Genomic DNA, 15739 nt, shown 5'->3' with positions numbered 1-15739 from the left:
GGGATGGTATTTTCCTCGTGGTATTCTTAGAGCATGAGTGTCAAGTGAGGACACCTCACAGTGGTCTGGCAGCCGACCTAGAGCCTGCAGAGTGTGGTCAGCCTCTCCAGCCCCATCTGGATTCACCTCGAGTCCCTCTCTCTGACAGGTCACGCATTTACACGCTCAGGCCAGCTTCTAGGTGGGTTTTCTCCTCTGCCTGCACAGACTGACTCACGTGGTGGGGTAAGAAACTTGCATCAACATTTAATCATGAAAGCAAAAAGTTTATTCATGTTTGAAACTACATATAACTACCACGAGGAAGACTTTTTCAATCCAGGGCGTAATCCAGTTAGAAAGGAACACGAAACGTTTTTAATACATTAGAATCACCGCCACAAATTATTTTCATGACTCAATCAGTTTCAGAATCGCATACAATACAAAAAGAGAGAAAGGAGAGGGGGCCCTATTACACAGGGTGAAATATACAGTACTGAATACTGAAATCTGAATGCATCACAATTAGTCATCGCTTTTTTTTTTCTTTTTCTTTTTTGAATGGATTAGTAACAAGATGAAGAACATTCAAAATGCTTCTCAGTATTTACAACAGTTTTACTGATCCTGTGTTAATTTAAGACCCAATGTTTCCACTCTCAGTTTTTTAAAAGTTGCGAATGCAACCCTGATTTTTCTTTTAAAAGATTACAATGTACATTACATTTTATGAAGAGAAACAAAGAGTTAATTACAAGATGCAAAAAGATAAGAAAGAGACAAACTACAGCGTGAGTATTGTTCAGAGGTAGTAAGTGAGCACTCTAAGCTACAGAACATGTTGAAATTCTATTGGTTCGTATGAGTTCGCATGAGGTAATAAAGCTGTGTTTTGATTGGTGAGATGTATAAATACTCTTTTGCTACACTATATACAACACTCCAGAGAGCAGGGCCTTTGTGTGGATGCCCAGAGGACGTAGCAAACCTTGACAAGTCTGTGCAGCACCCAGCGCACACCGTAACCCCCCAGACGGATCTCGTGGTCACCTGTATCAGCAGCAAGGATCTTCATCTCTCAAAACAATCTGGATCCATAATGTCATTACCGAGCAGACTCTGGGCACTGGTGCTTTCAGAGAGAGAAAAGATGCTACCGGTCTCTGATCTAATTATAACATAAGAAATCGAAACACAAGTGTGACGAGGAAGATTCTTAAACACAACCATCATTAACAGTTAGCCAAACAGCTCCTTTATTCCAACTCCATTAGTGATATGAAAGAAGGACAATCCAAGTCTGCGATGGAAATATGCAAGAAGTTCAATTTAGGTGAGGTGAGTCTTTGTATCTGCTTTAACGATTGAGGTTTAGCATATATGGTACTTTTTTACCCTTAAGGCCAAGTAATTGGCAAGTGAGAAACCATTCATGTAAAATATTGATAATAAATTATGATAAAATAGCTACAGGACTGTCAACAATGTTAAACCTTGGCCTAATTGGATAAAGTGCTTTTTTAACATTGTGTGTTTTTTAAGTATAAATACAAATGATTATGATTCCTTAAAAAACAGATTTACCAAGTTCTCTAATAAGACAAGGTTTTACAGTAAAGCTGTAGATGGTGGGCTACAAAAAGCGCTTTCCTTTTCCTCCTATTGCTCTGAATGCACGGATCAAGGCATGTCAGCTCAGGGAAAAGTGTTGCCGGAGATTAGTTAGAGGTATCGGAGTGCACACTTCCTGGGCCTTCGGTAGGAGAAGTCACAGAAGATGGAGTTGTTGCGTCCTGCCAGCCTCCATTAGCCTGAAAGGGAAGCACAGTTCATCGGTGCACGTCTCCATATTAATTCTACTCCCCGACTGAAAATACCCTGATGACAACATGAGAGCAAAGATGCATTAGCAAAATGTATTTTCTAAACCCACTTTGGCAGGAGTTTGAAGCATGTGTTAAAGTGGGATTAAATGCATGTAAAACAAATCCATCCTACCAAGTAAAGACTTGGCAATAAGTCAGCACGCTGAAGGAGGGCTTCAGCTGGTCTGGAGCTGGCACCTCGCTCGGTCTTTGATTTGCTGGTAAAAATCAAATGACTCAAAAAAAAATCTTGTAAGAAAGGAGCGGTGGAGAAGCTCAATGCAATGCTTTGGCAAGACCTTGAGCTCCACAAAGTAGAAACCTCAACCCAGCTTAATCCTCGTTTCCATAGAGAAGAAGTCCCCCCGACCTTTTTCTATACATGCCTGACAGCCAGCTCCTATAACCCTTGGAAAATGAAGGCCAGAAATTCCTTCCAAATAGGATTGTGTAGAATGAAAATGCATGAACTGTGGAGGCGCACACACTATTCAAATCCGGATTGCAATTATCTGTAAGTGGGGCTCCTACTCGGGCTGTTGCTAGCACTCCTCACAGGCTGCCGGCCCTTCCTGCCTCAGACCTGCACCGGCAGTAACAGTGCTCAGAAACAAATTTGCCTTATGTCTCGGCCTATAGAGGCAATTGCTGAAATCAATGTCTGATCAGATTTCTGCTGTGGCAGACAGCTTGTCGCTACATATTTTTATGTCAGTCAAGAAGAGGGAGGTGCTGGACTGGTGAGCTGGGGAACACTGAGTGGAAGTGACGGGGCGGGCCTTTCTGGAGAGACGGCGAGGGGAGCTGGCTGACACCCAGAGCCTGCGGCAGAGCCCGGCCTCCTGCTGCACGGCCCCGAGACCCGGAGCCCCCGTACCAGTGAGGGTGCGGGCCGGGGGGCCTCCTCCTGCCTCCCGCACATCCACCTGCCTCGCTCATATCCACCTGCAACTTGTTTCGTGAGTCCACCCAAAACGTCTTCTTTTTAGGTCTGTGCCCCTAGGATGACTAAGAACTCTGTCTAGATTCCTTACCCAGCCGTAGGCTGGGAATTTCTCCTTCGTCCCACATGTTGTTCATAGGGAGCCTCTAAGTCTTCAGGTTAAATGCAGGGTCCAGCATATAAAGCACCTTTCCTCCCCGTAGGTCCACAGAGAAATGGCGAGGAGAGGGTAAAGAGAAGAACCAAACTACCTCACAGAGCTGACCAGAGTCAAAGGGAAAAGGGTTTTCCAGGCTGGAGGTGCATTCAATCCAGGTTAGGAAGATAAATAAACAAAGCTATGGCGGTCTATCTTCAGAGCCTCAGCTGTGTAGGTTGGATGCTGATAAGCACGTGTGTGTGTGTGGACGCAAAGAAATCTTCTGTCTCAAAGGTAAGCTGCTCTCACCCCTCAGGTATGAAAATCTACTTAGAAAAAGAAAAACTCTTACGCAGACACAAGTCTAAAGATATTCCATCTGAAGTAAACATCATTCCTCTTTTATCCAAATTTATAAACAACAAATGTACAATATTTTTACCCAGCGTGGCAGCTGGAGGAGAGGTTGTCAGCAAGCATTCTTTTTTTCAAAATAAATTAATCCTTACTCTGGTGGTTTGAGATTATGCACTGTATTATACAACAGCGCCTTATCAAGCCTCATCAGCGAAGATGGAATTCATGTCTGTAAAATGCTGCAGGCAATCACAGTTTCATATTTTATCATGTTGATAAGGATATCGCACATTCTCTGAAGCATTTCAAAACACTTAAATGAAAAAGGAGAAATGCAACTAAAAGGCTTTTTATATGGTTTGTTGTGGGTTATTATGAGTTATTTATAAACCTAAAAAGAAAGATTTGACATTTCCAATGTAAAAGATTTGAGTATTTAATGGTCCTTTTTTCCTTTTACAATTGAACATCCTCAATCACTTTTTAAATCATTAATATTTACTCTCAGAGCAAGCTGGGCCCTAAGAGGGGAGAGTTTTATCTGTTTTATTTCTGACTCTGTGTGTTGGGCAGCTCATTTCCTCCCTAGTCCGAAACCCTAGATTCTGTCTCTACCCTGGGGACCCAGTATCCCCCTCTCCCACCCCCATCTACTGCCTTTCAGGTGCTCTGTTTGCTATTTTCAATCCATGTCAGGGTGGGAGGGAAAAGTAAAGTTTTGGTCAATTGGTTACAAAAGTTTAAATTATTCCCTCCATACCTGATAACTGAGAGGCCATTAAAAAGGCTGAGCATGTTCCCGAGGACACTGACAATGTAGCAAGTTGCTCATAAGAACAGGAGTCTTTGTTTAGCTTGGTGTGTCAATATGTTTGGGGCCCTCATCCCCTTCACCTGAGCTGTGTTTGGGAATTTTTCCTACTGCTGGAGTCTAAGATAAATGACCTGTTTTCACCATCTCCCGGGAACACAGCACGGCCGGTAGAAGATGGCACCTTAATGGGCTAATGCTTAAGTCTCTATTGATGACAGAAGGCCAGCCACCCTGGGCCTCTGTGAGGACTTCTAATGGTATGAAGGTAACATCAGTGTTTAGGTTCATAAAAGTACAGTAAAGCTGTTGCCTTCCCCCACTTGCCAGAAAGATGAGAAGCCAAGTCAAATGGCCATTAATTTATTTACTAGTTACTATTTACCTGACACTGTTCCTACAGCTCTTCAAATCTTGCTCCCCAGAGTACTCACATTTAAATTATGTGGACTGTACAGTGAATTTCCTCCAAGGCCATCACTGTAGCCTCCCGTCTGATTGATAACATGACGGAGGGTATCCACCTAGAAGTGAGACAAAACAAAATTCATCATCCCCAAACTATTAAAACATCATCACTTACAAAAGGAAACAATTTGAATTATGTGTGCCACGAGGGTTTAGCATCTTGAATGAGAGACAAATTTATCAATCAAATGTGACTGGCAGAATTTCAACAATTCTTTGCATATTTAAACTCATACATCTGTTTTTCATGCCAGCTAAACAATAACAGCTTCATGGCAATGCAAACTTTTCATCTATACCAACCAAATGTGTGTGGCTGTGGGTGAAAACTACTTATAAATATATATACTGGCTCTCTCTCTCTCTCTCACACACACCCCCCCGAAATATGCATAACAACAAGTAGTTGCTTTCCATTAAGAGGATTAGAAAAACAGCTGAACCTGGAATATACTTTAAGAACTCAGGTTTCTGTATTCTGACTTTAAAAAATGTATAGAAATGAAACAGAGTAATATGTTTTAGAACCATACACACACTGGCACACACGATTTTTCTGTTCTATTTTGTTACAGAAGTTAGATGCACCCAACCCCTCTCCATGAGCTCAAGCCAGAGCCGAATGCATTCACAAAGTGTATCAAGTTTGAATCATCCAAAGTCACTGTTCACTTGACTTCTCATTCAATTAAATGGTGGGGCAGATGGGTCACATCTGGAAGCACCCAGCACAGGCTCTGCACGATGTGCAGACCACTTCCGTGGGGCGAGAGGAAGGAGTTTTGAGCCCAAACCCTACCCTGCTAGAAAGGCCCCAGCTGGGGCATTTCTCCTACCTGTGATTGCACATTGGCTCCGACTTGGGACCCTTGGTAAGAATCCCCATTCAGACTCTGCATGTTCATGAACATGTCCCCAGAATTTGGGAGGTTAAAAGAACCAGAAGAACCTGGAAAGGAAAGAGTTAAGTAGCTGAATAACAGAGAGCTACACACATAATCCTCAAAGACCCAGAGGCAGGGAAAGGAGAAGAGGTAAAGAAGGGAAAGGTTGTGTACAACATAAAGCATTTCTAGATCTAAGAGGATGGAGAATAATTGCAAGAAGTGAATTTTGCATCTAGAAAAGTCTTAGTGATGGGGAAACCCAACTATGAAACAAAGGAAGAATCAAAACAGAGAAACACCCAGCAGCTGGCTTGGAACTATCCCCTTGTTTTCATTTATCTCCAGGACTTGTCATTAAGTGAGCTCTTCACCATCATTAGCTGTCATGGTGGACAATTACCCAGAGAAGAAACATTTTTCTGAAGCTTTAAAAAAAAATTCCTCCAGACTTTTTATTATTTATTTTTATTTTAAAAAGGTATTTATTATTTACTTGGCCATGCCAAGCAGCATGTGGGATCTTAGTTCCCCAACCAGGGATTGACCCATGCCCCTTAGTCTTAACCACTAGCCCTCCAGAAAGTCCCTGAAGCTCTTTCTTAGCCATTCACTCTGCCTAACTTTCATCAGTTTCCACGTTCCATTAAAAAGACCTGGGGGGGCGGGGGGGGGTTGGGGTGGGATGGAGGGAAAAAGAAGACATCAAAACAAACAAAAAACCCTCCCTTTCTGAATTTTTAAAGATTATATTTAAATTATCTCCTTAGAAAAGCCCCTTGAATTGCTTCTCAAGCCCATCTGTTTGGGCTAGCTGCACATCTTTCGTTGCTACTCAAGTTCCCTGTAATTTTAACGTTTCCAATTCCATCAAACATGCCACAAAAAATTTGGCCAAAATGTATTGTATAAGGAGCCAAGATACTGCATCCATGTACTAACTACCATATCTCTCACAGCTAACCATGTCCTGATCAGCTAACCACGTGCTGAGCCTACCAAGTCAGCACAGGTACTGAGGAAGGACCGCAGACTCGAGTCTGCAGCCACATCAGGGAGAAAGCACTGTGGTACTAACCCCAGCATTCCAGTCTCATTACTCACAGCAATAGGTCAATCTCCCACTTCTGCTATTTCACTCGTTCTTTGACAGACCACTACGGATTTTAAAATGGCACATGGAACAATATAGTTAAAATAATCATTAGGGATAGCACTGGGCCTCACTGCTGAATTAAAAACCACTTCTAAGTGTGTAAGTTCCAGGTTCTCCTGGTAGTAAGTGGCACTCACTATGAACAGTGGGTTTACAGGCCGTCTGGTCAACCACTCATTCACTGATTCGAGGAAGAAGCCTGCATTTTAATAGAAATCTTTATGAGTCCACTGTATCCTCAGTATGGTTCTTGTGTCCTGGTCCATGAGGTGGGGATGTGTGGCCTCGGGCTTCCTGAGCCGAGGAGGGAGTGAGCACCCATACTCACCAGAATTCGGCGTGGTGGGCGAGTTGGTCTGGTTGTTCTGCACGGCTGCGGCCACTGCGTGCGCGGCTGTCACGGCTGTCTTTGCAGCATAGAGGTTGGCTTCTTCCTGAAACTTGCCAATATTCTTCTTGTACCTGATTCGTTTGTTGCCAAACCAGTTGGACACCTATAAATCACAAGGACGTGAGTAAGGGGAAGCGAGAGTCAAAGGAGGAAACAAACAAAAATCAAATTTCCGATACTAACTGTAGGACCCCCGGGGGAGACCTTGGGAGACACTTGATTCTAGCCTGTGATCACATCTCGGGGATAAAGAAGAATGGTGCTGAGGCTCACTCACTCTTTTGGCAAACCTCTCAACACTCTTGGAATAAGACCATTTCTTGGAGTTACTAAAATGGTAAATAAAAAGATTTAAATATATCAAAAATATTCAGTTGGTGTATACCAATTCATATATAAATGATTAGTCCTCCCCCCATCCCCAAAGGAGCTGAAAAATGAAACGTTTGTTAAGTTAGGCAAATAATAAGAAACACTTGTGAAAGAATGACTTGTTCTTTTGGGGTCTGGAACAATTTTGGCAGCTGTACAGTAGAATCATGTTTGGTCTGCTGAAAAGAGTAACATCAATTAATAATGGATGAAAAACCCCTTTGTCTCCTGCCTTAGAAGATACTGTACGTCTGCCAAGATGGCTGCTCAAGTTCTGCCAGTTAACATGTGAGAAGGTCACAACGTGAAAACTCAAGCAATTCAATAAGGTCAAATGCAAATACAGAATCAGCAGCTGATTTCATCAGGTGGAATATACTTATTTCTTTTGCAAACTACTTATGATGTCAACCAGCACAAATGGAAGAGATTTCTTAGGAGGAACTTGGCAACAGGCAGATTTCATCACACTTCACTGACAACAAAACTTCAGCCCAAGATGCACTGCTTATAGTTACAATGAGTGTTCAGGCACCTGGGAGCTGAGCTATATAAAGAAGAAGCTAAAACCCACACAGCAATGTATGAATAGGTACCCACTTTGCTATGTAAAAGGCTCTGACCTCTCTCTTGTTAAAGTAACAGTTTAAAAATACTTCTTAATAATTTCTTAATCATCTTTCAAAAGAGCATGCTGCAGTGGTATCAGGCGGAGTGGGTCACAGTTTCATCCTGAATAGTTATTTAGGGACTCTGAGAAAAGGATAAGGAGTGAGTGATATGAGCCCTCCAACCCAATTTATACCAGTGGGCACGCTGGTTGACCATCTCTGCCAAGCCTTTAATTGCTTTGGAAATAGACCTCTCATTCTTCAAACCATGGTGCTCATCCTTCCAGGGAAAGCTAGAGAGCCCTGGCAAGGGAGCCACACGAGGAAGACAATGTTGGCCTGCTGCTGCCCGCATGCAGTCCCATCCTGGGGGGTCACTGTGCACACATATGTGCGTGCACACACGCCAGCACATTCGCTGAAGACCTGTGCAGTTACCATGAGTGCAGGTTCAGACAGAAACAAGCCAAAACTCGTCAGGAAGCAAATATGCTGCAGTTCAGGGCTTCCTAGCCATTTCTGTTCCACTGTCGTCTCCCTCACCAGCAAGGAAGGATTATGTGTCCCTTCTTTTCTTCAAACAGTGGTGGTAGTAGTAACTATTTAACAAGCATCTCCTTTGCACCAAGCATTACACATAGCCTTTTGCACACATTTTCTCAAGTAGCATCTTAACAATCTCAAGGGCTAGGTGGTTGATTGTCATCACACAGGCCTCACACCTGTTCCAAATCTAATGACCTTCTCTCTCTCAACTTGTTTTGCCACTCAGCAGCATCTGACACTTGTAATTATCACCTGTGACATTATGCTTCTGCTTCTCCTTCCCTGATACACTATGGTGTGTGTGTGTGTGTGTGCACATACACACTTTCTCCAAGACTCAAGCTCTTAGCTCTCTTCTTTCTCCTTAAGCAATCTTATCTCTATTAACAATTCTAACTATGGTCTCTGTGAACCAGACTTCCACCTCTATCCCTAACTTCTATGAAGAATTTCAGTTCTTGATTTTTAAGACATTTTCTTATAAATGTTCTGCCACAACCTGCAGCTCAACAGATCTCAAATGGAACTTGGGTGTTCTTTAAACCTGCACCTCCTTCTCTATTTTCTATTTGTGTCATGGCATCTCCACCGCCAGTGACATGGTACTCACTTCGAATCTGATTCCACTGTAGGCAGCTCCAATGGATACACAGTTCTTTACTCAGAACTAAGATCTGGTTCCCTTCCAATTCCACGTACGGGCCTTAGTTCCAGTATCTAGGCTGTCACAATATTAGGCTCTCAAACAGACCTGAGGGACCCAACTCCACTCTGCCTTCTTTCAGCCCCGTATGCTTGGGGTAGGTGCTTGGCACAATAGTGTAGGGCATGCAACTGGGTGGCAGAGTTAGGTAGGTAGGTACACAGGTGATGAGGCGGAACAGGAGCTGTGGAAAGGGCAGAGGTCAGGGAAGACAAATAGGCAGAATTTGGCCACTGACTCACAGTGTAGGCCAGGGGAGAGGGAGAGGGCTGACGTGATGCTAACCTGGGGCCCAGGCCTCCAGGAGGATGGACGCAGATGTTCCGGGAGGGATTTTTGCACCAGGAGAAGGCGGCCTCGGTGACTATGAGATTCATTCCCATACCAGAATTATGTCTCTAAAAATAAAGGTTCTGAATTAAGATTGAAAACAACTCTGGTGGTATTTGTTCTGGTTATGCTTGTTAAAGCAAGTTCTCATAGCCCTTACTTTCACAAGCCTACCCTACCTTTCACAAGCACGTCCTCAGCTCAGAAGGCAGACCTAGACAGCTGCCATACAAAAACTCCCTTCAATATACAACATCACTCTAGCTTGTCTGATTAAGACTGTCAGGCCTTTGAAAGAGTTAAATATTGAATATATAGTGGAAAGGGAGATATTCCTGGCTGAGAGGGAATTTGGCATTTCTTAAGCATAATTAATGAAAATTCCCCAACTCTGAATTTAGCAACAAAGGCCCATTTTAGAATTCTCTTCTTCTAAACAATTCTCTGTTGGATTCCATACTTTGTAGTTAATATTACCTTGACAATCAGAGAAGCTATAATACATTAATGAAACCTAGCCAGGAAAATCAGATTACAGCTTTATTAACAGTTTCATAATTGAGGAATCTCCATACCATTGAAGGTCTCATCTCCAGATATGTAAGAATCCTGTGTTTATGCATACCCCTGGACCAATCAAACAACAGTCATCACTAATAAAGGTTTATTTAATTCTCATAGTAAAATTTTAATATCACCAGCAGCCTGGGGAAGCTTTAGCAAGTGGATTTGCTTGACATCAGATCGTTTCTATTCTGCTAGTCCCAATACTTCTTAATCTTTAATATCAAGGCAATTAAAATTAATGGCCACTCATCCAAAGCTACTGTGGGCAGTGTTTCCTTGACATCAATTGTTTGATGGGATTACCTAGAGGTTAAACTAACAAGCAAGGTTTAATTGGAAGCAATGAAAGAAGCACTGATCATACGTTATGTTTAACCTGCATAACCACATCTAAATGAATATCTAGAAATGTTAAACTATTTCTCAAATTAAAATATGCACGTCACATTCTGATATCACAGATTTGGGTATTGCAGCTATCAGCTATTAAGACCACACTGCTGCAACTGGGATCAGTGTAATTAATGTAGAAATCAACACCTAAATTCAGGAGTTTTTTTTTCACCTTTTAAAGACACCTAAATTCAGGAGTTCTTTTTCACCTTTTAAAAACAGATGGATACAATTAGTTGCAAAAGTCAGCCAGTAGGAAGCACCAAAAGCTACACAGCACATGCAGGCCCCTCCTACACAGGGCTCACAATGGAGTCAGGCTGTACACACATGCTGGAAGGAGAGTAGAGCTTACTCTGTCTTTGACCAATGGTCTGTACATTGGTCCCAGAATAGAAACATGGGCAGGAAATTGGTGAAGAGAAAAGGAATATTTTGTCCCGTGCTTCTCTTTTGAGCCACATATCAAGGATTCATGACTCTGGACTGTGCAGAAGGTAAAGGGCTGGGCAAGAATTTTAAGATCAATTAAATATGAGAATAAAAACACAAGTACTCTCCTCCTCCTACTGATGTTCATCACTACCAGCTCCCAGGCTGAATGCCTTTGGCAATCAGGGGAATGAGTAGTGAGCATTTTTCAGAGTGTTTATTTTCTGGAGCCCTTTTGCAAGGCCAACAAGTGACTGGAAAAGCTTCTGTTCCCTCTCATTTACTATAGCCATGCATTCCCCCGACTCTATTCACCTGCAGACTGCCAACTGCCTTTAAAAAGTACAATGTTTTCCTTTTTAAAAAATGTTTTATCTAAGTATAGTTGGTTTAGTGTTAATTTCTGCTGAACAGCAAAGTGATTCAGTTATACATTTGTGTGTGTACTAAGTTGCTTCAGTCGTGTCCGACTCTGCGACCCATGGACTGTAGCCCACCAGGCTCCTCTGTCCATGGGATTCTCCAGGCAAGAATACTGGAGTGGATTGCCATGCCTTCCTCCAGGGGATCTTCCCAACCCAAGGATCAAACCCAAGTCTCTCACATTTCCTGCACTGGCAGGCGGGTTCTTTACCACTCGTGCCACCTGGGAAGCCACATATATATTTGTTCATATTCATTTCTATGATGGTTTATCACAGAATACTGAATATACTTCCCTGTACTATACAGCAGGACCTTGTTGTTTATATATACTAGTTTGCATCTTCTAAACCCAAACTCTCAATCCTTCTTCCCCCAAGCCTTCCTCCCCCTTGACGACCACAAGTCTGTTCTCTTCATCTCTGAGCATGTTTCTGTTTCTTAGATATGTTCATCTGTGTCATATTTTAGACTCCACATATAAGTGATATCATATGGTATTTGTCTTTGACTTACTTCGCTTAGTATGATTATCTCTAGACCCATCCATGTTCCTGCATATGGCATTATTTCATTCTTTCTTATAGCTGAGTAATATTTCAATCTGTGCACCACCACACACACCACATCTTCTTTATCCATTCATCTGTTGATGGACATCTAGTTTGTTTCCATGTCTTAGCTATTGTAAATAGTGAGGCCATAAACCTAAGGGTGCATGTATCTTTTTGAATTACAGCTTTGTCTGGGTATATGCCTAGAAAAGGGATTGCTAGGTCATATGGTAACTCTATTTTTAGTTTTTTGAGGAACCTCAATACTGTTTTCCATAGTGGCTACACCAATTTACATTCCCACCAATGGTGTAAGAGGATTCTCTTTTTTCCACACCTTCTCCAACATCTGTTATTTATAAGCTTTTTAATCATGGTCATTCTGAGCAGTGTGAGGTGGTACCTCTTTATAGTTTTGATTGGCATGTCTCTAATAATTAGAAACAATGAGCCTCCTTTCATGTGCCTATTGGCCATCTGTATGTCTTCTTTGGAGAAATGTCTGTTTAGGTCTTTTGCCCATTTTTTTATTGGGTTGTTTGTTTTTTTGGTTATGAGTTGTATGAGCTGTTTGTATATTTTGGAAATTAAGCCTTTGTTGGTCATATCATACACTAAAAAGGAAACACTAGAAATGGACTGTAAACAAACAATCCCTTTTAAATCACATCAAAAAATATTTAGGAGTAAACCTGACAAAGGAGGTAAAAGATTTATATGCTAAGAACCACAAACATTAATAAAAGAAACTGAGGATGACTCAAAGATGGAAAGATATTCCATGCTCTTGGATTGGAAGAATTAATATTGTTAAAATGGCCAAACTACCCAAACAATCTATAGATTTAATGTGATTCCTATCAAATTACCCATGACATTTTTCACAGGACTAGAACAAATAATTTGAAAATTTACATGGTACGATAAAAGGCATAGAATTGCCAAAGCAATTCACAGAAAAAAGAACAAAGCAGGAGGCATACCCCTCTCAGACTTCAGATAACACTACAAAGCTACGGTAATCAAAACAGCATGGTACTGGCACAAAAACAGACATATGGATCAATGAAACAGAACAGAAAGCCCAGAAATAAACCCACACACCTATGGACAATTAATCTTTGACCAAGGATGCAAGAACACATAACAGGGAGAAGACAGTCTCTTCAGCAAGTGTTGTTGGGAAAGTTGGACAGCCACATGTAAATCAATGAAATCAGAACACATCCTTACATCGGATACAAAAAGAGACTCAAATGACTTGAAAATTTAAATATAAGACATGATACCATCAGACTCCTAAAAGAGAACATAAGAAAAGCATTCTCTGACATAAATTGTACCAATGCTTTCCTAGGTCAGTCTCCTAGGGCAATAAAAAGAAAAGCAAAAAATAAACAAATGGGATTTAATCAAACTTATAAGCTTTTGTACAGCAAAGGAAACCATAAATGAAAAGATAACCTACGAACTGCAAAAAATTAAAATGTTTTTAAATGTGGAATCTAAAAAAGACAGACTCAAACAAACAGAGTAGAGTGGAAGTTACCAGGGATTGAGTATAGCTAATAATACTGTATCACATACTTGAATGCTAAGAGTATATCCTAAGTGTTCTCACCAGGAAAAACAAATGGTAACTATGTCATGGGATGGAGGTGGTGTAGCTAACACTGTGTAGTAATTATTTTGCAGTTTTTAAATGTATTGTGTCAATCTGCTGCACACTTTGAACAGTGTTATGTTTCAGTTATACCTCAATACAGCTGGGGAGAAAAGTAAAAATGCTTTCCAAATACAGTAACTAAATTCAACTTTTGTATCACTTTTTTACTTTTTTTTTTTCCCAAAAATATACCCAGTGCCTTCTACTCACTTAGAATCTTTAAAGATTTAAGATTAATCTTTAATCTTAATTCTCAGATTCACTTAGAATCTTTAACTCTGAGGTAGATACATCAGATGTGGGCAGTATCACATGTTGAATAAATACTTGGGACTTGGTCTGGTTTCAAATCCACACTGTTATTTACTATGAGTGGCCCTGGACAGATTATTTTAGTATTCCTGTCATATACAATGAGAACAATAATAAGAAGGTTAATATATTTCTCATAGAAATGTTAGGTACATTAATGGTTTGGGCCCATAGTGATTACCTAATACTATTAATTATCACTGTCACCCATGTTTTATCCATGAAGAATCAAGAGATGCAGACTGTACACAAATGGCCCTAAATCATATAGTGAAGGATGACAAATCCAGATTTCAACCCCATAACTCCCTATCAGTTTTCCCCCCTTTTTTACAATTAACTGTGGTGTATTTATTGAATACGTGTTACAGTCAGTGCTGTACTAGGTGCCATGGGGGAGACAAAAAAATAAACAGGAACTTCTACTTGCCTAGAACTTACAATCTGGTCATAAAAACAATGCTGCACATTCAAATAATTAACAAAAATTGCATGATGGTGATGATAACACACTAAACTACAGAGAACAGACTCTAAAAGGAATCTGGAGGAAGATAAGCCCCAGCAGGTATGGGAAATCAAAGGAGAATTCAAAGGTAAGGTGAAATTTGAACTGGACTTCAGCTTCAATTCAATTCAATAGTATTTCTACTGAGACTCCATATTTCAGAGGTACAAACCTCTAGAAGCCCTGTTCAAACAAAGAAGCCAAAAATATAAGCTGCCTCCATCTACCTGGACCTCTCCAAGATCCCAGAGACTTTTTCTACTTTCTGACTTGATTCCCCTTTCCCTTAATTTCTTAACTTCTCTTTTATAATGAAAGGGGAAGGAGACACCATTCTAAAGGAAAATAGGAAAGGAGAATCAAGGAGTGTTTCTGCAAGGAGTGTTTCTGGAAGAAGTGAGGTCTAACAAGTGAGGAATACTTTCATCGTGGAGAACAAGGGAGCCGAGAGAGAGCAAGAAGCCATGGGTACCAGGGTGAAGCACCTGACGGACCAGCAGCCTCTGGCTAAGAAACAGGAGAGGAGAGAGTGCTCCAGACCAGGGAAAGCCTGAAGAGGAGCTCTGCTGGTGCTCTCATCACCCACACCACCCCAGGGCTCACTAAGTGGGAGGGAGACTGAGATTGCGGGGAACAGTTCCTGTGAGACCACCTGAAGCCAGGTGAGGCAGCCTTTTGTCTAGGCGCCTATCCCATATTAGTAGTCTGCACACCTTTTCTTGGAATACTGCCTAAAAAAAAGGTGAAAAATCAGGTACTTGCTCATACATTTTTTTCTCCTTTGTACATTTTTTAAGTTGGCATCTACAATTTTTCATTATGAGCTTACAGTTATAAACAATGTTATTTTAGTATGCCATAAATGTTGACATTTTAAAATAAAACTATAACACTGTTCTTTAAAATGCATCCAACCAAATATAAATAGAAAATTGATACCCACTATCCATTTTAAAAACATATAAACTTGTTTTTCTTTAATAGTCAAAATTTTTGTGTTCTCTTTTGTTTTTGGAACGGTATTTCCATTTCATTTCCCTCCCATATTATACTAATGCAATATACTTTTATGTTTTACAAGTAATATATGGAAATTGAATATTTTAAACTCTTTTTTATTTCCTGTAATTATAATGCTCTACATGCTTAACATGTTCTGGATTAAGCTATCAGTACACTGAATCTAAAATTAATCAAAGCAATACAAATACTTATTTTGATAAATAATACTTACTTTGACCATCAAAAGTAAGGTTTTATCACACATTCATTTATTTTTTTTAATAGCTGAAAAAAAACCACTTTATTGTTAAAAATTCTATCTTT

General features: G+C 40.8%; 1 protein-coding gene across 2 annotated transcripts in view; it reads right to left on the bottom strand.

Annotated features, from left to right (window-relative positions):
* Positions 1-242: 242 nt before the first annotated feature.
* The window catches only part of PBX3 (pre-B-cell leukemia homeobox 3), a 226776-nt gene continuing 211279 nt past the window's right edge, over positions 243-15739 (bottom strand). The window contains exons 6-9 of one of the 2 annotated variants that reach the window (XM_010844084.1): positions 6934-7099; positions 5402-5514; positions 4532-4621; positions 243-1793 (exon numbers count right to left, since the gene is read on the bottom strand). In XM_010844084.1, the coding sequence (XP_010842386.1) occupies positions 1701-1793; positions 4532-4621; positions 5402-5514; positions 6934-7099 (462 nt within the window). In that variant the 3' untranslated portion in view covers positions 243-1700. The remainder of the gene's footprint in view (positions 1794-4531; positions 4622-5401; positions 5515-6933; positions 7100-15739) is intronic. The other variant, XM_010844085.1, reaches the window with a different exon arrangement.

The sequence above is a fragment of the Bison bison genome, unplaced genomic scaffold (genome assembly GCF_000754665.1).
Source record: "Bison bison bison isolate TAMUID 2011002044 unplaced genomic scaffold, Bison_UMD1.0 scf7180017864193, whole genome shotgun sequence".
Classification (NCBI taxonomy): domain Eukaryota; kingdom Metazoa; phylum Chordata; class Mammalia; order Artiodactyla; family Bovidae; genus Bison; species Bison bison.
The sequence above is the reverse complement of the archived record's forward strand: the minus strand, read 5'-3'. Positions and strand labels throughout refer to the sequence as shown.